The sequence below is a fragment of the Clupea harengus genome, unplaced genomic scaffold, assembly GCF_900700415.2.
Source record: "Clupea harengus unplaced genomic scaffold, Ch_v2.0.2, whole genome shotgun sequence".
Classification (NCBI taxonomy): Eukaryota; Metazoa; Chordata; class Actinopteri; order Clupeiformes; family Clupeidae; genus Clupea; species Clupea harengus.
Genome location: NW_024879622.1, coordinates 65,120 through 89,506, shown reverse-complemented (window position 1 = coordinate 89,506; position 24,387 = coordinate 65,120). Strand labels below are relative to the sequence as shown.

Genomic DNA, 24,387 nt, shown 5'->3' with positions numbered 1-24,387 from the left:
ACTAGTTGACGGGCTAGTTAAAAAGCCAAAATAGTCTAATTTAGGCAGCTTTGCTGCCTTCTCCTCCTGTTCTTTTTTCTCTTGCACTCTTGTGCTTAAAAGGCATTGTTACGAGTAAAGTTGTGCTGTGCTCAATGAACTAGGTTATCAGACCTTCAAATTGGTTTAACTATAGCGTATTGTATTGTCACATGATCAAATAGACTTGACATTGGACAACAACATACATATTACCCAGCAATCATCATTGCTAATCACAAAAATACCAAAGTATTCATTGAATAGTTTTTTGATAGTTTCTATAGTGTATGTAGGATAAGCATATGATTGTTATAAATTGCTACTTTCCCCAAAAAATTGTAAAAACCACGATAGATAAGTTTGCCTTTTCAAGAGTATATATAGCATTAGACAATGCCATTCAAACATATCAGCTCGTCTTTAAACACAAGCATATAGGGGGAGGCGAAAATTTGACGCAGTACTGAGAGGGCCTGTCGAGAGACGTACGTGTGTCTTTGGGCCCGGCTACGTGCCCCGACACCCCACAGGCCCAGTTGCAGCCGCACATGCTGCACCTCCTATTCTATAATATTTGTATTGAGAACAACAGATGATCTTTGCTGTGATGACCTTCTTTCCTAAATTAGTTAGATTGTACTTTCAACAGATCTCCTTACTGCAGCTTCATTGTTCTACCTCAGTTGAGAGTCATTTGTGATAAGAGTGTCTGAACAAATTCAGGAAGGTAAATTCAGATATTAATAGATTATTCTAATTCCTTTGATTCCCATGACACCACAAACACATATATACATATAAACAAAAATATGTAATATAAATAAAACTATTAAATCAAATCAACTGTTTTATTTCCTTTTTACAGACAGCACTGCAAAGAAAAATGGAACAACAAAAAAGATAAAGTAATATGAAGTGCTCCTCTAAACCACAACACTTTTGTTTCACAGCAGAGAAAGCAGAAAAAAAAATAATAATCGTGTAATGGCAAATACTTTCCTGTCTTAATTTTCACTGTAACTTTTATAACAAGGCACACTAGAAAGAACATGTATGAATCTGACGCTACACTACATCTAATGGCATCACTTCCTAATAAAAACACACGTGGCATTCCAAGCATTCTACCCATTCTACTGACCCCGCTGCCATAGTGATCCTCTGCAGATAAGCCTGCCCTGCCCTGCCCTGCCCTGCCCTGCCTTGCATTGCATTGGCACTAGGACACTCAGTGAATAAACATTTTATGCAGGAGGGAGTTGATGTCACCACCAATCTTGGTCATAGGCTTGTTTTTCTTTGGGTAAGCCTTTTTAATCTTATCAAATTCATTCTTGAGTTCCTTGATCTCCTGGCCCATGATCTCAACCTGGTCCTTGAAGCCCTTCTCCAGCATCTCCTTCTGCTCCTTCATTTTGCTCTCCAGGGCTTGCTCAAACTCCTTGCGCAGGAGCTTCTTCTCCTCCTCCATCTTCTCCTCCAGGCGCCTTATGCGCTCCTCCTTGCTGCGACGCTCGTCCTCCAGGGCGCACTGCAGGTCCTGAGACCGCTGCTGTTCGGCCTTGACGACCTGCTCCTGCACCTTCGCCTGCTCAAGGGCCTCTGGGGGGAATTAAGGGGCAGGGTAAGAAAGGAAAGGGTCACATGAGAAGTGTGTTGGCGAGAAACTGTTGTTCAATTGTGATCATATATGATATGGATGAGTATTTATGTGTGTATGTATGTTTGTATGTTCATATATAACTGCATCTATGAGTTAATGTATAGCCTTGTGAGACCAGAAGTGACGTTTGTGCAAAACATAATGAGACTTCCCACTCTGGAGCTAACTTGTTCCAAATATGGACTAGACACACGTTGACAATGGACACGACATGATGTATGTCTGATCTCGTCAGAAGAAGAATCCCCAGGCTGTATGCTTGTAACTCTTGTGAAGTTCGCAATATACAAAGACATAAAGATCCACTGCTGTGTGTGTGTCCGTTTGTGTAGTCAAGATACTACAATGACAATGTGCTTCGTCATGAGTGACCGAATGTAAAAACATCTATCTACTATTAAATGTGCCACATGTAAGAATTCTAGCTTAAAACAGCAGAATATGAAGAATGTCAATGATATAATGTCAGACACCTGTGTACTGTGTTGCCTTGATATCTAATAAAGTTAGCATGCTAACCAGCTAGCGTCTGTCCAGCCTCTCTCAAAATACAACCTCGTACATCAAGAGGAGTGAAAACAGCAGAGGTGCCCACATTGTGAGGAATATAATTTAGCTTAAAACACCAGAGGCTGAAATGGTGTGTATTCTTTCTAACTACAGCACGTAAATCCATTTTCAGAGTTTAATTGAATAATTTAACTTACAAATGAAGCCCCGGAAGTAAGCATGGCTATTCTGTAATTAGTAGCAATGGCATGTATTAACTTTAATGGTTAGCATATCCGCTAGCTCAAAAGCTTGATTTCTGAAATGAAGAGGGTGTATTTTAGGGCAGTGGTTCTCAAAGTGGGGTCCGCAACGCATTGCCTGGGGGAAAAAGTTTGCTACAAAATATAAACTTATGAATCGGTAGCCTATGTAGAGAAAAATGCTACAGATCAGTATTGTTTGCTCAAGCGCATTGTGCTCATTACGCCTGCCCACTAACGGTGGACCTATAGACTGTGTTGTAACATTACGTCAATCTGTCAAAATCCTTTCCTCAGGGCTGAATATGTGAGAAATCGTTGGTGATTGCGCTCACATCAATTCTACAGACATCCTCGGATTTAAATAATTATAATAATAAATACGAGAATATTTGTATCATTAACAATTACATTTTACATTTATAGTCATGATTCAGAGACATCGTGGTGTCCTAAAATAAATTAAAGCACTTCACGAACACTGCAAATGGCAGTGAATAAATAAATGAGCGTTAAACTCAAATCGCGTGGATATAGCCATATTGGAATAGAATGGACAAATCTACATTCTGCAACATTACCTCCACCTCTGAAGTTAGGTCTGCGTTTACTCGACCGGTGCTCGCTTTCCGCATGACATGATTTTGATCAGTCTGAAGTTGCTTTCGCGTTGCCTGTGGAGTCTGTGGATTGTGCACACGTCTCTTCAGCTGCATGCTCTCATAAGGAGAGGCGTTTCTGTATGAAAATTCAGGTGCACGAGAATGCACGTTTAATTTAAGAATCAGTGCACAGCTACGGACACTTTGGCGGTTTAAGAACACATTTCCAGGCATTCATGAATCCGGCAAAGATCTTTTCTTAGGTTGGTCTAATTGCAATTAGTATTTTCCTAAAATGTAATTCTTTACATTTGTCACAGGGTGAATTTGTAGTGAGTTGGGCCCAGCTGTTGCCCATACCAGTGATTGGCATTGGCAGTGATTGAGACACAGCTGTTGCCCATTTCATTGATTGGTAGAACATGATGGGGTAGGGTTGAATCCTCTTTTAAAAGGCCCTGTGTGTGGTGTGTGGGAGGTTGGTGGAGTTAGGTGCAGGTTGGCACGCTGTCCGTCTGAATCTGTGCTGGGTTTATGTGGCCTGCCTGTGGGCCCGCCTGCCTGCCTGTGGGCCCGCCTGCCTGCCTGTGGGCCCGCCTGCCTGCCTGTGGGCCCGCCTGCCTGCCTGTGGGCCCGCCTGCCTGCCTGTGGGCCCGCCTGCCTGCCTGTGGGCCCGCCTGCCTGTTTCACGGGAGAGAGTGGTGGCTGTATTCAACAACTGGGCAGATTGGCGACGACAGGGCTATACATGCACAACTGGAGCTAAGCTTCAAACCATAAGGAATGCGTCCCTTCTACTCTGCTGGTGTCTAGTCTCTTTTTGTTTTGCCTCTCGTTGCAATCATCACTGAAGGCTGTGCCCTCCTCAGGCTTCTCTGCTGTGCTGTCCACCGGATCTACTGCCGGATTCCTTCTTCCCTGGTCGCTGATGCGGAACAGTGGGTGACGTCCCGGGGAGTGGCAACGCGGGGAGCCACTAATGGACATTTTATTTTTTTTGGTTTTCTTTTATTTGTGAGGATTCGAGGGTCGATCCCCACTCTTTGAACTTTCTTGTTGTCTGTCTTGTGTGTTGTCTCGTTGCCCCTCCTGTATTCCTATTGCCATTGGGGGTCCCAAGTTAAAGGGGTGTGGGTTGGGCTAGTTTCCAGAGTGGGTCTTGGTGATAGTTTGCACTGCCAAGTATTTTAGAGTGCAGTGGAGTGCCTTTTTACTTTTTCTTCGCAGTGCCCTAGGTAGACTGTCTGCATTGCCTGGTTGTTTGAGATTGTAAATGTTTACCACGTGTGTTGTGTGACTTGTTCTGCTTGGCTCCCAAGCTGATGTCCACCCCCATTGACAAAGGGAGGGGGGTTCTTTGCCCCAACAGCTCTGAGTAGGGGAGGGGTGTGGGAGACCCTATATATGTGGCTCAGTGCGGTCATTAATAAATACTAGTGCTGTCAGTTTAACGCGTTATTAACGGCGTTAACGCAAACCCATTTTAATGCCGTTAATTTTTTTATTGCGAGATTAACGCGATTTTTTTCTTTTTTTTTTCTTTATTAACATTTTTTTTGGCCTCGCAAACTGTGTAGTAGGTTAACGTTACGGTTTGAGTGAATGGTGAGCGCGATACGGCGAAATGGATGATAAAAAGCTTCTGAATGGAAAGTTTACTTTTAAAAGTTGTGTTGTGCAAAAGAAGCAAGCTTCACTGTTGTCTGATAATGTCAACAGGCAGCTGGCTGAAAGCAAAGAAGTAGTAGGCTTACCTTTTATTGGTAACCTAACTGTTACAGTTCATTGTTTCTGAAATAAGAGGCCTGACTGCTATGTTCCCAGCAAACTTGGAAAAAAGAAAATATTAAGCCATGGTTTAACTGCACTATAGGCTGAGTCCTTGTTTACCTGAAATGTGCACTTTATAATTTTATTTTGTACCGCCCTGTTTGGCAATGTTGGTTTTCAATAAAATAAAACATTTGCATAAAGCAAGCCAATCCACTTTTCCATGTTGATAAGGGCATTCAAATAAAAATAAAATGATGGAAAAAATAAATAAACGAAGGGACATTTAGAATAGATAAAAATTTGTGATTAATCGCGATTCATTTTGAGTTAACTATGACATAAATGCGATTAATCGCGATTAAATATTTTAATCATTTGACAGCACTAATAAATACACTTAATTTATTAATAAGAACACTCTCCAGGGGGGGCGTGATGTCACAGACGGAGAAAAAAATAAACGACCACCGACCTGTCACTGGTTAGTGAAAGCTCCCTCGAAATGCAAGGGGCTGGACTGACACAAACAAATCAAATACTGGGCCTCATTTATAAAATGTTGCATAGAAACCATCCTACATTTGATCTAAGACATTTTCTGAAATGATCGTAAGTGTGATTCACAGAAACGAACGTACGCACAAAAAAACACGTGTACGCCAATCCGTCGGTTATAAATCACAAATGGTCGTGGAATTGTGCGCAACTGAATCTCCGCCCTCAAAACGCCCCGACTTAATCGAATTAGCATATTCTAAATGCACAAACAGAGCGCATCCTCAATGCACAAACTCTCTGTAACAATGGCAAGCAAGAAAGAAACATGTAAAAAGAAGAATTATAGTGAGGCTGAAATCGACGTTCTGCTGATGGAAGAGCAGATGCGGGCCAAAACATTGTTCGAAAGCCTGTCTGGTGGCGAAAGCAAAGTATGTGACGTGGTAGAAGACACGTCTCCGAAGCACCAGCGGCCGCACCTGCGGCACGAGCAGCACCAGAAGCCGCATCTGCGGCAGCAGCACCTGCTGCACCAGCATCGGGGCCTCGTCGGCCATCACCAGCTTCCTCTTCTCATTCACTGTTGTAACTAAATGTATAGTTTACATTTGACTGAGTTAATTATTTGACTACTGATTTAAGTGAAGTTAAGCTGAAATGAATTTGTATTGGATGTATTTAAATATGCATAATTGCCTTAGTTAATGTGATTTGAATGATTGTTTCATTAATACTGTTGTTTGATAATGCGGTAAGTTAAGGTGTGTTACTACATTTCCCATAGTGCACAGCGAGTTGCACGTCTAGTCAACGGTTTCAACGGTGTGCCTGTACTGTGTGAGTGAAAAAGTGACGAGAGATTCTGCGAGTAAAAGTTCTTCGGTTTTGTACCCAGTTGTGGACCTCCATTTATTTCCTGCTGGCTAGTTAGATTAAATACAACATTCACAAAGGGACTTGAATGAGTCTGTTAGTGAGGTTGTTGCCGAACTCTGTCCGCTATTGAGGGTTCTTTGAACAAACGTGCCTAAATAAAACATTCTGAAGAAAATGTGAACATGTGTGCATTTATTCTTATACTTCTTGGTATAGTTGGTGAATCAGCTCCCGTCTTCTCAGCGCAGTGATGTGCGTGTTCCAGCCAGCTGGGATGGGAGGGTGGTCATCTTGGTCCATGCGCATTTCGTCTTCCCCTAGCTCTATGTCATGGCTTAGACAGATGTTGTGTAGCACACAACAGGCTAGGATGATCTGGCAAACCTTTTCGGGGTCATATAGCAGTCTCCCTCCCGATGCATCCAAACATCGCCACCTTCCCTTCAACATGCCTATGCTGCGCTCCACTACCGACCACGCACGGGCATGTGCTGTATTGAAGTGGGCTTCCTAGGCTGTCTGAGTGTGCGCAATCGGGGTGAGAAGCCATTGGGAACCCTGTTTTACGCAGAAAATCCTCTTTCACATTTCGTTCTTGGCAAGCGGTACCTGCTTATCAGCCATACATCATCCTGCGCAATTACGAAAAACCCTTTCTCTCCTTATTGCGCGGTTGGCAATATCCTCTAACAACGCCAATGCACCCATATCTCCTACTGAAAACTGTCACTATCAGGCTTTTTATAGGTTATAAATTGAGCGAAATGTTTTACATGTGTGGAATTAAAATGAATACCTATTAGACGTGAATTTCATTCATGTATGAATTATTCAAATTGTTTAATTGATTTTATTGAGCGAAACATTCATTTGGCCTTTTACCATTAACCCTAATGGTGACGGTGGTGGTGGTGACGATGATGATGATGATGATGAAACTGCGTGTCCGCGCTGGGTGAGTTTCGAATTCCTGCAGTACTCCAGTATTTCCACAAGGAAATGTACTTACACGAACTACAACCAGACATAGAGATACGTCCTTTTCTACGTCTAAGACGTTTTTTATAAATCTGTACTTAAACGTGGATTTGATCGCACGAACACTCAAATCTGTGCGTAAGTATGTTTTATAAATTAGGCGCACTGTTTTGTTCCTGATTCACCAATCAAAACGGAGTCTTATCATTTGAACGCGAGTTGCACCTACGCTTCCGAGTATAAAAGTAACTGTAGGCATGGTAAGCGCTCACCCTCACGGAGACGACACTCTGCAGAGTTTGTTCGATTTCTCTTGTTTGCTTTATCATTGAGATATTCATTGCTTTATAAACAGTCTTTTTAAAGACTCACTCCTTCTTTAGTAATACCTTACTGCACTTGCAGTAGGTCTATTCGTAGCCTATTCTAAGGAGTAATTTGCTCCACAGTCTTTTTAAAAAGCTTGTAGCCCCGAGAGCTAGCCTTCTAGCTCGCTAACTTCATCCAACTGCAGCTAGCCCTTTTCTCCTTAACACCTACCTTTACATTTTTTGATCATCCACCGTGTTGCAACAAATACAACACCAGCACTTGAATACTATTCTGTGCTGTCCCTGTCTACATTGTGTACAGTTCGTTTTGTTAGGAACCATTGCCTAGCACAGCCTTTTTCATTAATCGTGTGCAAGTCGTTCACAGCAACACTTCACACACACTGTATCAGCAAACAAACACAACTATGGACAAGTTTCTGATTTCGTAAAAGTCAGGCAACCGATGCGCCAGTTGCGAAGAAGCCAAAGCTTCGCAAATATGACGAGAGCTATTTGCAGTTCGGTTTTACCGTCACTGGCATGACAAAGCAACGTCCTCAGTGTGTTTTGTGTGCCGAGGTGCTGGCAAATGACAGCATGAAGTGCAAGTTAATCATGACTAATGACATGACATGACTAATCAAGTTAATCATCATCAAATTAAAAAGGCACCTCAACACCAAACACCCTGACTTGAAAGAGAAGCCTGTGGACTTCTTTAAATGTAAACCTGATGGCCTCCAGCAACAAAAAAACACCATATCCAAGCATAGCACTGTCTCCAAGCAGTGTCTGGAGGCATCGTATGTAGTTGCTGATAGAATTGCTAAGCTTGGCAGACCCCATACAATTGCCGAAACACTGATTTTGCCGGCCGCGCAAGACATGTGTAGAATAATGATAGGAGAGAGTGCAGCTGCTAAACTCAGCGCAATACCTATGTCAAATTACACTGTATCACGCCGAATATCAAAAATGTCCAGCGATATCAAAGAGCAGCTAATTGACTACATTCAAATCAGTCCTTACTATGCACTGCAGCTGGACGAATCCACTGACATCGCTGGACAGGCCCAGCTTCGTCAGGTATGTGCGGGAAAAGGAAATTGAGGAGGACATCCTGTTTTGCCGGCCTCTTCAGACCCGTACAACCGGGGAGGCAATCTTTAATGTCCTTGACTCGTTCATCCAATACAATGGCCTCTGCACAGATGGAGCGCGGTCGATGACGATGGCGTGAGCATGGCCTTGTAGCGCGTCCAGCAAGATGCTCCACTTGTGCAATGGACACACTGCATGGTCCATCGCGAGGCACTTGCTGCCAAGAAAATGCCACCGTTCTTTGAGTCAGTGCTTCACCAGGCCGTGAAAATTATTAACCATATTTAGGCTCGTCCACTTAACTCCCGTTTGTTTGGGGTCCTCTGCCAGGAGATGGGGTCAGGGCACGAACAGCTGTTGCTGCACACTGAAGTTCGCTGGCTCTCCAGGGGGCGGGTGTTACAACGGCTGTATGATCTGCGAGAGGAGGTAAAGTTGTTTTTGACCGAAAGTCAAACAGATCTGGCGAAGCACCTGGATGATACCATGTGGCTTGGCTCTCTCTCATATTTGGTGGATATTTTTGACCGGCTGAATGGCCTAAACCTGTCTTTGCAAGGCGAACCAATCTAACATTCTGCTCCCCGCTGATAGAGTGAATGCCTTCACACAAAGAATTGCTCTCTGGCATGGCCGCATCAGTTCTGGAAACTGCAACATGTTTCCCAGCCTTGCAGACTTCATTGCCGATGCACGTGGCACTGATTTCTCCTCTCTCCTCCAATCAGCTGCTGATCACCTTTCAGCGCTAAAGAATCAGTTTGGGTCCTATTTCAAAGAGGACTACCGTTCATTCGCCTGGGTTCGAGATCCATTTCTCTGCTCAGCAGACGAGCTGTCAATAGACATGCAAGAGCAGCTTATTGAGCTGAAGAGTGACAGCAGACTTAAGCATCTGTTTACCACCTCTTCTCTTTTGTCATTCTGGGTAGCAATGATGGCGGAATACCCTCAGCTTTGCGACATAGAAAAATGCTCCTCCTTTTCGTGTCGACATATTTGTGCGAGGCAGGCATTTTCAAAACTGACTGCGCTCAAATCTAAATACCGCAACCGCGCACAGATAGAGGATGACCTGAGGATATGTTTGTCAAACATTGCCCCAAGATTTGAAGACCTTTGCAAGGCAGAGCAGGCTCATGTCTCACATTGACAGACCTTTAAGATATTTTTTGAGAGGCCCATAATAATAACAGTATCCTAATAATAGCAATAATAACACTTATTATTAGTGCTGTCAAACGATTAAAATATTTAATCGCGATTAATCACATTTATGTCATAGTTAACTCAAAATTAATCGCGATTAAGCACATTTTTTTATCTATTCTAAATGTCCCTTCGTTTATTTATTTTTTCCATCATTTTATTTTTATTTGAATGCCCTTATCAACATGGAAAAGTGGATTGGCTTGCTTTATGCAAATGTTTTATTTTATTGAAAACCAACATTGCCAAACAGGGTGGTACAAAATAAAATTATAAAGTGCACATTTCAGGTAAACAAGGACTCAGCCTATAGTGCAGTTAAACCATGGCTTAATATTTTCTTTTTTCCAAGTTTGCTGGGAACATAGCAGTCAGGCCTCTTATTTCAGAAACAATGAACTGTAACAGTTAGGTTACCAATAAAAGGTAAGCCTACTACTTCTTTGCTTTCAGCCAGCTGCCTGTTGACATTATCAGACAACAGTGAAGCTTGCTTCTTTTGCACAACACAACTTTTAAAAGTAAACTTTCCATTCAGAAGCTTTTTATCATCCATTTCGCCGTATCGCGCTCACCATTCACTCAAACCATAACGTTAGCCTACTACACAGTTTGCGAGGACAAAAAGAATGTTAATAATTTTTTTTTTTTTTAAATCGCTTTAATCTCGCGTTAAAAAAATTAACGGCGTTAAAATGGGTTTGCGTTAACGCCGTTAATAACGTGTTAAACTGACAGCACTACTTATTATTATTATGATTATATCATTATAATAATAATTGCAGCGGGGCAAACTCATCAGGGATGAAAAATGTGACAACAATGCCAACCCCTTCGGAGGGTCCGCGGCATGCTCCCCGGGAATATATTTTATATATAAGAACATTTTGCACATTTTAAAGTTCAATGCATCAATCTGGTGCACTTTGACATCAAATTATGAGGCTAGATCTATGAAAAGCTAGCCTACGTTAGATACGTTAGCATAAACGTTCTTGCAGCGTACCAACGTCACACGTTACCGTAAATGCCGAAAGACATGTCTTGTAATACACCTGTCTATTACGGCATTGAGGCAGCTACTTTCCATTTCGAACAGACCGAAGACTCGAAATAAAAAGCGTGCCTGTCATGGTCACATGGGTTGGCCAAACGAACAAGCTTGTAAAAAATATTCATGACAGCTTGCGTTCGCATATTACTTGGAGGACACCCCCGACCCCCCCCCCCCCCTCCTAATTTTTTATTGCAGATCTGCATGAATCACACAAATTACCTACCACGCCGAAAGGTGACAAGTTTGCACCCCTGTAATTGGTCGATAATCATTAATCATAATAATAATACAATGATGGTGATAATAATGATCATTATTATAATAAGAAAGCATGCAGGCTCACATAGCTGCTAATATGAAAAGCAGCTAAAGAAAGAGGAATTAGTTTGTAGGTTCATGCGGATTGCCTGAAACCGCACGTGTTGGTGGCAGCCAGTGTTCATTTTGGGAGCTATTTTAGATTTAGTCTTAGTCGAAAATGCATATTAGTTTTAGTCTCATTTAGTATATTTTATCCTTCTTAGTTTTAGTCTAGTTTTCGTTGATGAAAACTCAGAACATTTTAGTCTAGTTTTAGTCGACGAAAACTTTAAGTGTTACGACCCTGGCGGATCTAGGTCCCGCCTTGTGATATTGCATGCCTGTTCTCTACAGCAGGTAATTGGAAGCAGGTGTATCAGTGATTCGATGGGCTACAAAAGCCCTGATCAGACGGGAGTTGGGAGAGCTTTGGATTTTGGTTATCGTTGGTGTTTGGATAGTAATTGGATTTGGGATACTCGTTGGATAGTCGTTGGATTTTGGATCGTCGTCGCCGTTTGTTTTGGATTACCATTTAACTGACTTTACATCTTTGGTTTCTATTCACAACACTGACATTCACCACACGTTTTGCTTATAATTAATAGATAAATATAAACCTTGTATCATTAAATAAATTCCTTCTATTATAATTATTATAAATTCTGCGTGGCCTCCCCTTTATGTTTCATGCATTTCAGCTGTGCACGTAACATAAGGCAATACTTAATTAACAGTATTTTCATTAAAATATAAGAGAATATCAAGTCTAGATTTTGAAGATTCAAATGATGTGATAGCACAATACAACTACTATGCCTACTTGGCCTTAGAGTTAAATCAACCACATATCCTCCATATGAATTGCTGTGTAATCTGATTACCAACAGATTTAGCTAGACGGATAGTTTTGACAGTTGAAAGTGGTGCCAATGATAATAACAATTGCCCAATTAGACAAGGATATGTAAACCAATCACATATTCATTTATTTTTTCATGATTAATGTCATGATTGGCCTGTCCTATAGTCCATTCTACAATTGAGTTTACTAGCTAGCTGTCGATATCTAGTATAATTTAGCTATGCTACCTCATCGACATCGAGATAATTTGTCAAGGCTAACGGGAGGCTTCAATCGAAAATGACTAGCTAGCTATCCAAGCTGACACAACCTATACACTTGACTGCCCCTTTGAAGTTAACTTAACGTTGGATAACATATTGTAGGTGAAATTGGTACGAATTGGACGAATTCCAGTGTACCTACATCCCCCTGTGGTCACGGGATTGCACCGGATGTGTGATCCAGTGAGCACAACTGTACATAGTCCATGTGTGGGAAAAGTTCATTGGTCAGACAGTCAAAGTTGTAACATCAGTACTGGGCATTTGTTGATACTATCTATCCTGGCTAAGCAGGTACAAAATCATTAAGTTACAAAAGACAAGGTCCAAATAAACAGTAATGACAATGACATAGCATACAACAAATAAACCAGTGGGTCATCTACTCATCAGGGTTAGTGAGAATAGGAAATGTTAGTGATGTCAACTTGTTAGGCTGAGATGCAGAGATAGTGGCACCTGATACAATGATAAAGCCATTGCTGGAGAATCCAAGAGTGTGTTTGTTGGACCACTCAATAGATTGGATGACAATACTGACTAGTAGATGGCTAGTGACTGACTAGTCTTGGCAGCCTTTGCTGTTTTTGTCCTTCAGGCAGATTCTGCTGCGGAAGGGTGTCATCATATTCTCAAAATCTTAAAGCTCAAATGGCTGTATCATGGTTTTGTGTAGCAGTATGGTAATGTCCTAACCTTGTGTTGGAAGTGGACATGTGCATGGCTAGCTTTGTCTGGGATGTATGAAGCTAGTGTGCTACTGCAAATGAAGTACCTGTTCAGACTAATGGAAGTTGCTGCTGTTGCTAACAAATCCAAGTTGGCCCATACAACTACAAGAAAAGTGAGATCCCTGAGCCAGCAGTTGTCTTACTGTCAGTGCAGGGTGGCTTGTGTTGTTTGGCTCAACAGACAGTTATTAACGAACTCTAGAGTTCATGCGCTTGGAGTGTCGCCTGACTCGTGGCTCAGGGCTGTAACGCTCTGGGTAACCATAGTCAGAGGGGCAGTCAGAGGCACTATCACTGTCTGGGGCCTTGTGGCCATGGTCTGAGAGACGGTCGGTGTAACGGTAGTCATCATCCGACGAATCTAGGGGCAGGTCATGTTTCTGGGCCATTATTTCTGAATATGGCCTTCTACTGCTTCTAGGGGATGTATTCCCATTACGACGCTGATGATGGACATGGCGGTTACGCTCAGTGTCCCTATGAGGCCGTTTGTCACCCCCCTTTGATCTGTAGTGAGGGTGAACTTGTGAGGCAGTGAATTTGGGAGACGCTCTGGTATCTCAGGCAGGCTCAGTTGTTTTTCCCCTTTCTTTGGAATTGACAACAGTTTCCCAAGCCATCTGTGTCATCTTCCTGATCTCATTCAGTGAGGGGTTACCTTGATGCGTCCTGAGGGAAACGTGAGTGCGCACACATGGATGCAGGTTTCGCAAGAACAGAGACTTGAAAGTGGAACTTTCTTCTAAGCCTGGTGCATTCTTGCCCTGGAAGTATGCATGTCTCAAACGTTTATAAAAATCCCTAGGGTGTTCTCGACGGGAGTGTTTAATTTGGGAGGCAGCAACCAATGATGCGATCTCGTCAGCGGGAGAAGAGTATTCTTCTTTTAAAGCATGACAGAGCTCTGCGTAATCATCTCTGATACGGGGAGGTTGTGCCTGAATAAACTTGTGGACTGCTTTAGAGCTAGTTTTCCACATGAGTTTAATTTTCTCCCTTTGGTTTGCGTTGGGTAGGTCAGTCATGTTGATGTCTAGTTCCCTAACGTAATCGTCAATGTCTTGATCACGGTTGTCTGGGTCAAACATTTCAATGTCCTTAGCTATGAGCTCAAGCACTTCTAGACGGGGACTCTGTGAGGTCTTTTCCGAAAAGGGCGAGATTAATCTAGCATGGGAACGGACATGTCTATCACATGTTAATGTGCTTCTCTCTGGGTGAGAGGCAGATGCTGGACAGCGGTGCTCACTCTCGTGGCTGTATGGAGAGGAGGCTGAACAGTCTGGACATGACCTAGTCCTGCCTTCGGAGGGAAGGGCACGGACGAATGTGTTATGGATCAGAGGCTGAGAATAAGTATGGGCAGTATGTCTACTGGAGGATAAACTACCTGTTTCTTCAGTGTCTGTTAGGGGCAGATGGGAAGTCATATGGCTGTTACCTCGGTCTCTCAGTGGAGGTGGAGGAGCTGACTTCAATCCCAAGGACTGAGGGTCAGTTGGGAAGTGTTCCCATCTGAATGAAGGAGGGGTAGACCTTTCATCAAGGGAGGAGTGTGAATCAGAGTAGCCTGACTCACATCGGCTGAACGACTGTGGTGGGGCAGGGTGTTCTGACCTAACCTTCAGTAGCTCCTCCTTGTGTGAACAGAGTTCTAACTCTGTTGAGTGTAGGTCTCCTAGGTAGCGCATAGCTTTCTTGCTAGTTGTCTGTACCTCGTGGAGGAGACTAGCATTCTGCGCTTTAAGGTATTCTACCTCCCTATCTAATGCCGCGATGCTCTGAAAGGCAAGGCTGGTTTGCCTGTGAAAGTTCAGTAGCAAGCACGTTAACAATGGGTCTTTGGATGCAGTCTGTGCATCATACCTGTTACTTAGTAGAGAGTCTATCTCCCTCCTGCATTCACTGAAACTCAAACTGTTAATGAGTTCAGCGTAGCCGGGTTTCAGGCTTTGCGCTACGGAAGAGATAAACTGCTCTACACAGGGGTTATCCATCGTTATGTTTAGCTGTAGGGGTAAGCTAGGTAAAGTAGGACTGAACTTAGGTGTTTGGCTATGGTGTTGGAGTGGCAGACACCTTGCAGTGTGACGTGGGCAGTACACTGGCCTAACCTAAAAGTGTAGTAACCTACGCTATGAGGGGTAGCTTCCTGTGAATGAGGTATAGCTACAGCACCATCTAGTGGCTCTAGTGGGCATAAAAGTTTGGGCACACTAACTGAGATGCGGGGCAGTAACAGTCAGGGAGTTACCTTGGCTAGACTCAAGCTGGAACACGTGGTGGTAACAGCTAGGTGCACAAGTTGTTTCACAGGGCCGGTAGCACGCTGTGGCTCTCTCTCAGTCTCTATTCCTTTCACTGGCTGGAATGCAAGGCAGTAACAGTCAGGTACAAGCTCTCTTTCACAGGGCCGGTGGCACGCTGTGACTTAATTCAAAAGGGAAGCAGAAGATTTAGCACAGTTAATTCTGACAGCTTGACAACATTGCATTGAATACGTGGTATTCAAATGCTGGACAGAAATTCACAATTCCTACAGAGTAGGTTTAACCTGAATGGCTAGCAGCAACAGCAAGTTCTAAGAATTTCACTGTTTGGAAAAAGTGACGGTTCACTAATTAAATATCAAATAGCTTGTAAGCTCAATTTGATATATAAAGCTTTGCACTTATTTGTAAGTACAGCTAGTGCCTAGTCCTATGACAGACTAGTGGCAGTGAGTGTTATGACTATTTGCCTAGTCTAACACTAGAATATAAAATTCTGAATTTGGCCTGAAATTAAGCTGACATTAATATTGCACAAATATGAATGATTGCCAACAGTACTATCCTCACACGGGCTGCACCAAATTATGTAGGTGAAATTGGTACCAGCCTCACATGGGAGTACCAGACTATGTAGGTAACTTACCCTGTGAGTAGGAGCCGGGTGAATGTGGGTGCAATTGTATGTAAACTGTGATACCGTCTTTGCGAGGGCCACACATGACACACTGGTGCTGTCCTTGCAACAGCAACAATATGTTGGTAGTCTCACCCGATTGGACAGGCATCAACCATTCAACACAAAGGCAGATCAATTAAGTTGAACACCTAGGGGGCGCCACACAAAGTGTAGTGTCCTCCACGTGGTCAAAATAATGATAATCCACAAATCAGTCTCGTTAAATATATCAGTCTCATAAAATATATTATACTATCAATTTGTAACTCTGATTAATAATTAAATTAATAACTACAACCAAAGTTACCTTACTAATAGTATAGTTGAAGGTCATTAGAATTCTGAATAGAAGAGGTTGGCAACGTCCATTCTTGTGTAACATTAAATAAACCAGCGTATATAAATCAAAGTATTTATTCACACAATGATAAGAAAATAACACACAATATGTAATCTAGCTAAATGTGACTAACCAATGAATTGAAGGAATGTGGGGATGTGTGTGAGCTGGTGAGCTCGGGGTTGCGCTGTTAGGAGCGCGCCAGAAAGAATGTGTGTGGGTGTGTGTTCCTTTGTCTGATCACCGTAGTTCCGCGTGCATGTGTGTGCACGCACGCGAACATACATGTGATGTGAACAAGGACGAGCCTATATGCAGCGCGAAGTTCGAGTATTCTCTTCGCGTGTGAGGCTATGTGAAGGCCAATGTATGTGTAATCGTGCGCGATTAAGATGCCATGTTAGGAAAGAGGGAAATGGTTAGTGATGCATGCAAGACCCGATGTGTCTGAGAAGCAATCCTAACGATAACCCTTAGATGGTGTGGCGAAGCCAACTACCAGCTAACAATGAACATATATATAAACAGTTACGTTCAGTAAACAAAACACATGAACAATGGCATGTAAACAGTCTTATGCTTAGCCAGGTTGTGAATAGCTAGGATAGCTAAATGCCCAGTTAATGTCAGAGTTACCAGTCCTTTGGGAAAAGCTGGTCCGACGTGGATGAGGCAGAAAAGAGATGATGCCGTCCGTAAATGGAGAAAGTTGTCCTTGCTGTGATGTCTGTGTCCCTGCAGTTTAGATCGGAGGATTTGATCGCTCAGAACGTTGCAGTCTGCCTTTTGTTCCCGTTGTGTGGAGTTAGCTAGCAGGTCTGTTGTTAGCTGCTTTCGCTAAACTTACTGCGTCTCACTGAGCAGTTCGTTGACTGAGAGATCTTAGGCGTGTGTCGGCCGTAAGACGTGAGAACAAAGAGAGTAGTTCTTCACCGTGTGACGGTGTGCTCCAAGCGGTGTTGGAGATGAGGAGAGGAAGAGAGGTCTTGGCCAGGTGGGCGCCGACAGAGAGAGAGTCACATCTGGGGAGATGCGGCTATTATCCACGCTCAGGTGGGCGTGGTTAAGAAAAGCATCAGGTTACATTTTTATGACAGGTAAAACCTGACGTAGTTTCCGGGGGAACCCATAGACAAGTTACTGATTAAAGTCAACCACAATGGACGAATTCCAGTGTACCTACAATATTCCAATAACTAGTTAACATTAGCTAATTATCATTGACAGTTACTAGCTAATTTACCGTGGCATAACGGGCATTTACCGTGGCATTGCAGGGATGTGCGCTTTCAGGTGCCTCTTGACGTTTGTTGTGTTCTTCCCACCTATTTTGAAGCCACAAGGTTTCTCTCCCGTTATTGTGGTGCATTGTGTTTTATTTTCTGTCAAGTTATAATTAAAGAGTGTCAAGATATCTATTCTTCTTTTTCTTCCATTAATAATAATAATAATTTATTTTATTTGTAATGCATTAATTACATTACCATTACCGAGTGCTTGAACTTGAGCTATCATATAACGTTTGTTAGGGCGTCACTTGCATGTCTGGGCATCTCAGGTAATGGAGGACATTTACGTTACATCCACTCATTTAGCAGACGCTTTTATCCAAAGCGATGTAGAAAGGAAAGAACAATCAAGCCGTGAGCAATAGAGACCTAGTGTAACAATAAATACTACTTTACATAAGAAATAAAAAGTGCAGGAATGTAACTGATGTTAGTGCGAGTTAAGTACTAGTTAGAGGAGATAGCATTAGAGGAAGGACAAGGAGAGGTAGAGGAATGGAGAGGAAGTGGAAGTTAGGAAAGGAGGTGCTCTCTGAAGAGTTGAGTCTTCAAGAGCTTCTTCCGTAAAGGGAGAGTGGGTAGGTGTGGAGAAACATAGTGGTACAATCTGATTGGGGTGGTGAGCATGAAATCATTTAGCGCACTAGCCAGACTTATATATATCTTCTTTAACTGAACTAGGTAAAGTCAAAATTCAGATAAACAAAAAATCAGACGTATAGAGTTCGACCCTGTGTTGGTGGCAGCCATCTTACCTGCCATCTTCTTGTCAGACTCTGTGAGTGTCTCGTCAGCCTTCAAGATGAAGTTGGCCTCAGCGTTCCTCTCCTGGAGAAACTTCTGCAACACCTCTTCCCCCTGAAGACGAGAGAAAAAACAGTTAGAGAGGAGGAGGTAGGGTGGACACACACACACACACACACACACACACACACACACAGACACACACAAACTGCCCTGGCGCTCACCTTCATGCCCTTCTTGTCATGTTGCCGGTACTTGGCCACCATGGCGTCTCGGTCACGGCAGTAGATCTCATACCCGCCTGCCCTGGCATAACTGCCCTGCTGAATGTTGGATGCCATCGGTGCATACAGATCCAAGAGAAGCTTCTGACACAGCATCTCAGAAGCCTCCATGTTCTGAGTGATCAGCTGCTCATAGAGCTTAGACACCATGTCCTGTCAGAGGGGAAGCCATAGCACACATTTTAGCCAAAGCAACATGAACTACAAATACGACATTATGAGTTCCTGGAGCAGAGTTCCAATTGGACAAGAAAGAGTAGGTATGTAACGCGCAGAATTTAAAAGAAAGTCAGTCTCCAAACTGGAGAACCATATTCTAATACTACATGTTTTGAACACTACACCCCTTCCAACATGACAACTCTGCAACTTGGGTATCATAGAGTTTCATAGAGTTTCCCAGACGGATATCCGACATGAGAAGGTCTTTTTTGTTTTTGCTTGGTCACTTGAACTCAAGAAGCTCAACCAGAAGAGTAAGGTGCAAACAACATACATGTAAACTATTATCAGTCTTTGGATAAAATTATAGGATGAATGTATGAATACAGGTAAATGTAAGAACTTCAATGTCAACTATTCATCATCACTGTAGGTCTGAAAACTATTCCAAACTCACCCCCAGCTGTGTCATGTATTTCCCCTTCTCATCCTTGAAGGAACATTTGAGGAATTCCTGCATTGCCAGGCCGTCGAGGCGATTATGTTCTGCCGAGACAGTTTCAACATCCATGGGAAAGGTCTTACTTAAATCCCCCATGCCCTGCTCATAGAGCGAGAAGCCCTTATTCACGGCCGACTGGTTTTCGATCTCTGCCATGGCAACCACAGCATTCTCCAGACAGGGAACGTTGCCACTGTTGATGGTGTCCACGTAGATCTTCACAAGATGGCTGAACCCTGGAGACAATGAGTGAAAGGCAAGGGGGTGTATGTCTGTGGTCACTCAGTCTAGCTCTCAACTCATAGGTATGGAATCGGAGTATAAGGAAAAACACATTATTTGAAATTCCCCTTTAGTATGGTATTAACATTTCAAGCTTTAAGTGTAAAGGTTTTTAGGTATTTGCACTTAAGACGTGTACAATCAGTCCCAGTACAGATACATGTGGTTTCTTTGATGTACTTATGATAGGGTTCGGACCTGAACAACCTTAACATTAGAACTATGTTGTATATGTACTGTATGTATAGTATTGTGTGCATTAAAACCTTTTATTATATGGCAACGACAGTACGAGCATTCGGATTGGCTAATGGGTAGTCATGCAAGCCGCGTATTTGACCTCCTCGCCGGTCTGCCGGTCTGATAAGTATTCTTATTGCCCTCCTCTGACGTCATCTTAAAAATTAGCGATATTGATAGACATAAAAAAAAAAAAAAAAAAGCCAAAGGAAATTCAGAAGCAGCGAAAATGTGCCAAAGAAAAAAAAAAGGCATCAAAAGCCATGAGGAAATTCAGAAGCATCGAAAATGTGTTATTGAAAGTGATGAAGACGACTAGACTACTATAGTTTGAATCACCTGTGTTGTTACTTAACTGTAAATAGGGGTTATGCGCAACATTCTTCCTCTAGACTCTTCTTCTTAAAAAGCCATTTTAGCTGAACCGTTTTCTATTTATCATTGTAACTTGAAGTTAGCAAGTAAGTGGTTGCTAGGCAACGCCTGAAACAAACTGCGTTGTGAGAAGACTTGAGAGCTGAACAAAATGACATGTTTTCTATTTACAATTACCATTTCTTTTCATTTACAAAATGAAAGGAGCTAAAAATGCCATATAATAAACAACTTACTAACCTCGACCTTTCGGTCATGCAGGGAAATATCAGACTGAGGCTTTGCCGTATCAACCTCTCTATCGCTCGGTCGATACGTTACAGCCTCAGTCTGATATTTCCCGGCATGACCTCACTCTCGGTTAGTAAGTAGTTAGAATTACTCTTTAATTACTTTAATTGCTGTGTGAGTCTGCAAAGATACCAGCTGCTAGATCAGGCCATGACCGCCATCCATTCATCCATCCATCCATCCACCCATCCATCCACCCATCCATACATTCATACGATCCGTTCCCTTTTCAATTTTTTTCCTCTGCATCTATCAATTTATTCCTTCTTCTTTGAACACAACGGCGATACAAAAGAAGCTCTTTCACTCACGGCTGCCGTTGACCTCGTGGCCACCCTGTACCGTCTTCACACGGCTCTCTGCAAAGACGTAACTGCAGAAGCGGCCAGTGACACTATGGAAGTCTGGGAAAAGGTCGGCTTCAGCCATGGAGTCCAGTTGCGCCATGTTGCATGCAATCGTTGGGAATGGGAAGGTGAAGCACTTCCGGGTCGGGAAGAAGTTCCGGATGCACAGTCTCGGTTGGTTGTAGGTCATCACTGGAGTAGCCTGACCTGTGAATGCAAATCAAAATGCTGACTGATACTGAAGCTAATTACTCTCAACCTTGTCTAAACTTTACATTTCAACTATGTGTACTTACATTTATAAATGTATAACTTTAAACTAATATCTAAATTGTATACCTGTACAACAAGGGTAGGATATTATGCTACTACCTAAACTGAAAATTGCATAGGTACAGTGTATATACTAACTAATGAGTTCAATTTGTATTTTCTGTTAGTGATTGTGCAGATTTATGCTAATTAATGAGTTCAATTCTTTATGATCTGTAAGTTGTGTTAGTGATTGTGCACATCTGCTGTATTCTGCTTTATACTGTGATGTTATGTTTGCAAACTCAGTCAATTAATAGTTAACAGGGTTTGTATAAAAAAAACCTCCACTTCCAAATACCATAATAACAAAAACAACAATACCACTACTACTACTTATAATAATAATAATAATAATAATAATAATAATAATAATAATAATAATAACAACAACAACAACAACAACAATATTTTATTAGAGAACAAGCTATTTTTTACTATTCATTGAGACTAACCTTTCTTCAGCTTCAGGGCAAAGTCCAGGTACTCGTCCTCGCTCACATTCCGACCATCGATCTTCCTCTCCAGAGTGAAGTCCCGAACGGCCCAAACGAAGCTGGGGAAGAAGCGGACGAACTCACAGTCCTCCTCATCGCCGCCCGCTTCTGACTTTATCCGGATGCTTCCAGTCAACTCAGCCACATAGCTGTGATTGGCTAAGGAAAAGTGACTGCAGTACTGCTTTTTACGTTTAAAGTTCAAAATCTCATTCATATTGTTATGTCTATGATTGCATTTCCAAGGTTGAATGTGTGTGTGTAATAGGGACATACACAACACATATAAAAGGCTATAAAAAGTGTGTGTGTGTACGCTGAAGAATATTGCTGTTTTTCATATACTTTCCAAGTAGTTGCCATGAACTCTTCCCAAATTAGAATGCATCAGATTCACGCCACTTTCATTAACAGAACGTTCCTATCGGCAGACCTTCACACCTTTCATATCTTGATGGACCCCATACTTTCCCCTTCCTAACACACCCCACCTTATACCTTGACCTTGGGTCTTACACATTGACCTTGGGTCTACCCTAGTTGTGTATTCTACCTTCCTTTAACCAAAATGTAACTTGAATGCTAGAACCATAAAGAGAAGGATATCATACAGAACATGATGCAGAAGACAGAGCTAGGTGGGTTTGATGTGTGAAGACACCGACTGCTACGTGTGGTAACAGAACAGAGCAAGGAGTGATGCTGGGACATTGACAAAACATCACCGCCACATCAAGACTAGGCCAACACAGAAGAGACACTGCATTAAGGACAAAGGACCTCCTTCTTGAACATTTTCTTAAGCGTCTTCTTAAATATCTCCGTAAGACCAACCCTAAAGCAGCTTGCACACTGCCCCCAAAAAAGCCAACATTCTCCAACTAACGCCAACATTCTAAAGTTGGCAATTGTTGGCAGTAGTTGGTACCTGTCTTTAGAATGTCCAGTAAACCAACTGCCAGCTCCACACTGCTCAGACAGTAACAGACTTTTTCCAACTAGCTACTTATTTTTTCAATTGTGTGTTAAATTATTTTAAGATGGATGAGGTTGATACCTAGATTAACGTTTGCTTGTCAAAACATATTTGGAAAACAAGTAATTTGTATAGAACAATAGACCATTATACAGTCGTATGAAAAAGTTCGGCCACCCCTGATAATTTCCATTATTTGTATGTATTAATTGTTGGGCGTTTGGATCAGCAACTTCTTTGTCATATATATAATACTTCATGGACAAAGTACTATTTCAGCAGTTAAATAAGGTTTATTGGATAAACAGAAAATATGCCATATGCATCTTAACAGAATTAGACAGGTGCATACATTTGGACACCCACATCAATATTTACTACAGCCTCCTTTTGTGAAAGTAACAGCCTCTATACCCTTCCTATTGCCTCTGATGAGTGTCTGGTTTCTGGATGAAGGTATTTTGGACCATTCCTCCTTACAAAACATCTCCAGTTCAGTTAGGTTTGATGGCTGCCTAGCGTGGACAAGTCAAGTCATGGACACGCTTCAAGTCATCCCATAGATTTTCAATAATATTCAAGTCTGGGGACTGGGATGGCCATTCCAGGAGATTATACTTGTTCCACTGCATAAATGCCTTGGTAGATTTGGAGCAATTTTTTGGGCCGTTTTCTTGCTGGAACACCCAACTCCCGCGTAACTTCAACTTTGTGACATATTCTTGAACATTATTTTCAAGAGTTTGCTGATATTGGGTTGAATCCACGCGACCCTCAACTTTTTAACAAGATTCCCAGTACCTGCACTAGCCTCACAGGCCCACAGCATGATGGACCCCCCCACCAAATTTTACTGTGGGCAGCAAGTGTTTTTCTTGGAATGCTGTGTTCTTTTGCCGCCATGCATAACGCCTCTTGTTGTGACCAAATAGCTCAATCTTTGTCTCATCAGTCCACAGCACTTTGTTTTAAAATGAATCTAGCTTGTTCAAATGTGCTTTTGTATAGCTCAAGGGAGCTTGTTTGTGGCGTGTGTCCAGAAATGGCTTCTTCCACATCACTCTCTCATACAGCTGTTCTTTGTGCAAGGTGCGCTGAATTGTTGAGCGATGCACTTTGGAGGTGGTCTGAGGGTAGTCTTTGACCATTCTGACCATCCTTTGCCTTTGCCTCCGATATTTTTCTTGTCCTGCCACTTCTGGCCTTAACAAGAACTGTGCCTGTGGCCTTCCATCTCTTGATTACATTCCTCACAGTGGAAACTGACAACTGAAACCTCTGGGATAACTTTTTGTAGCCTTCCCCTACAACACAAAGCTAAACAATCTTCGTTTTCAGATCATTTGACAGTTGTTTGAGGCCCCCATGATGCCACTCTTTAGAGGAGATTCAAAGAGAAGCACAACGTGCAATTGGCTACCAGACTAATTATGTGTTGCAATTATTCAGTATTGAGTAGTTACAGGTATTCAAATAAGCAAAATGATTAGGGAGCCTAAATATTTGCACAGCCTATTTTTCACATTTGATTTCATTTCACACAACTAAACACTGCTACACTAAATATCTTTGTCTGGAAAAAAACACAGTACTCAGTGTTAACTAGAAAATGAACAATATGCCACTGTGATCTTTTTTTGGTGAAGACGGTAAATTATCATGCAGCCTCAGAGGGGTGCCAAAACTTTTTCATACAAGATATAGACTCCTGAGTGCGCACTGACAGATCTCGCGGCCTTTCAGGCGTGAATGGATAAATGCTTCGATTTAGGCTCATGACTAGTGTCATGTACC

At 42.4% G+C, this 24,387-nt stretch overlaps 1 protein-coding gene across 1 annotated transcript in view; it reads right to left on the bottom strand.

The window, feature by feature from the left end:
- Positions 1-1,168: 1,168 nt before the first annotated feature.
- Positions 1,169-24,387, bottom strand: part of LOC122129286 (guanylate-binding protein 1-like) — a 35,178-nt gene continuing 11,959 nt past the window's right edge. The window contains exons 5-10 of the mRNA XM_042704301.1: positions 21,576-21,766; positions 20,773-21,015; positions 19,229-19,509; positions 18,550-18,762; positions 18,337-18,439; positions 1,169-1,623 (exon numbers count right to left, since the gene is read on the bottom strand). Coding sequence (XP_042560235.1) covers positions 1,250-1,623; positions 18,337-18,439; positions 18,550-18,762; positions 19,229-19,509; positions 20,773-21,015; positions 21,576-21,766 — 1,405 coding nt within the window. The 3' untranslated portion in view covers positions 1,169-1,249. The remainder of the gene's footprint in view (positions 1,624-18,336; positions 18,440-18,549; positions 18,763-19,228; positions 19,510-20,772; positions 21,016-21,575; positions 21,767-24,387) is intronic.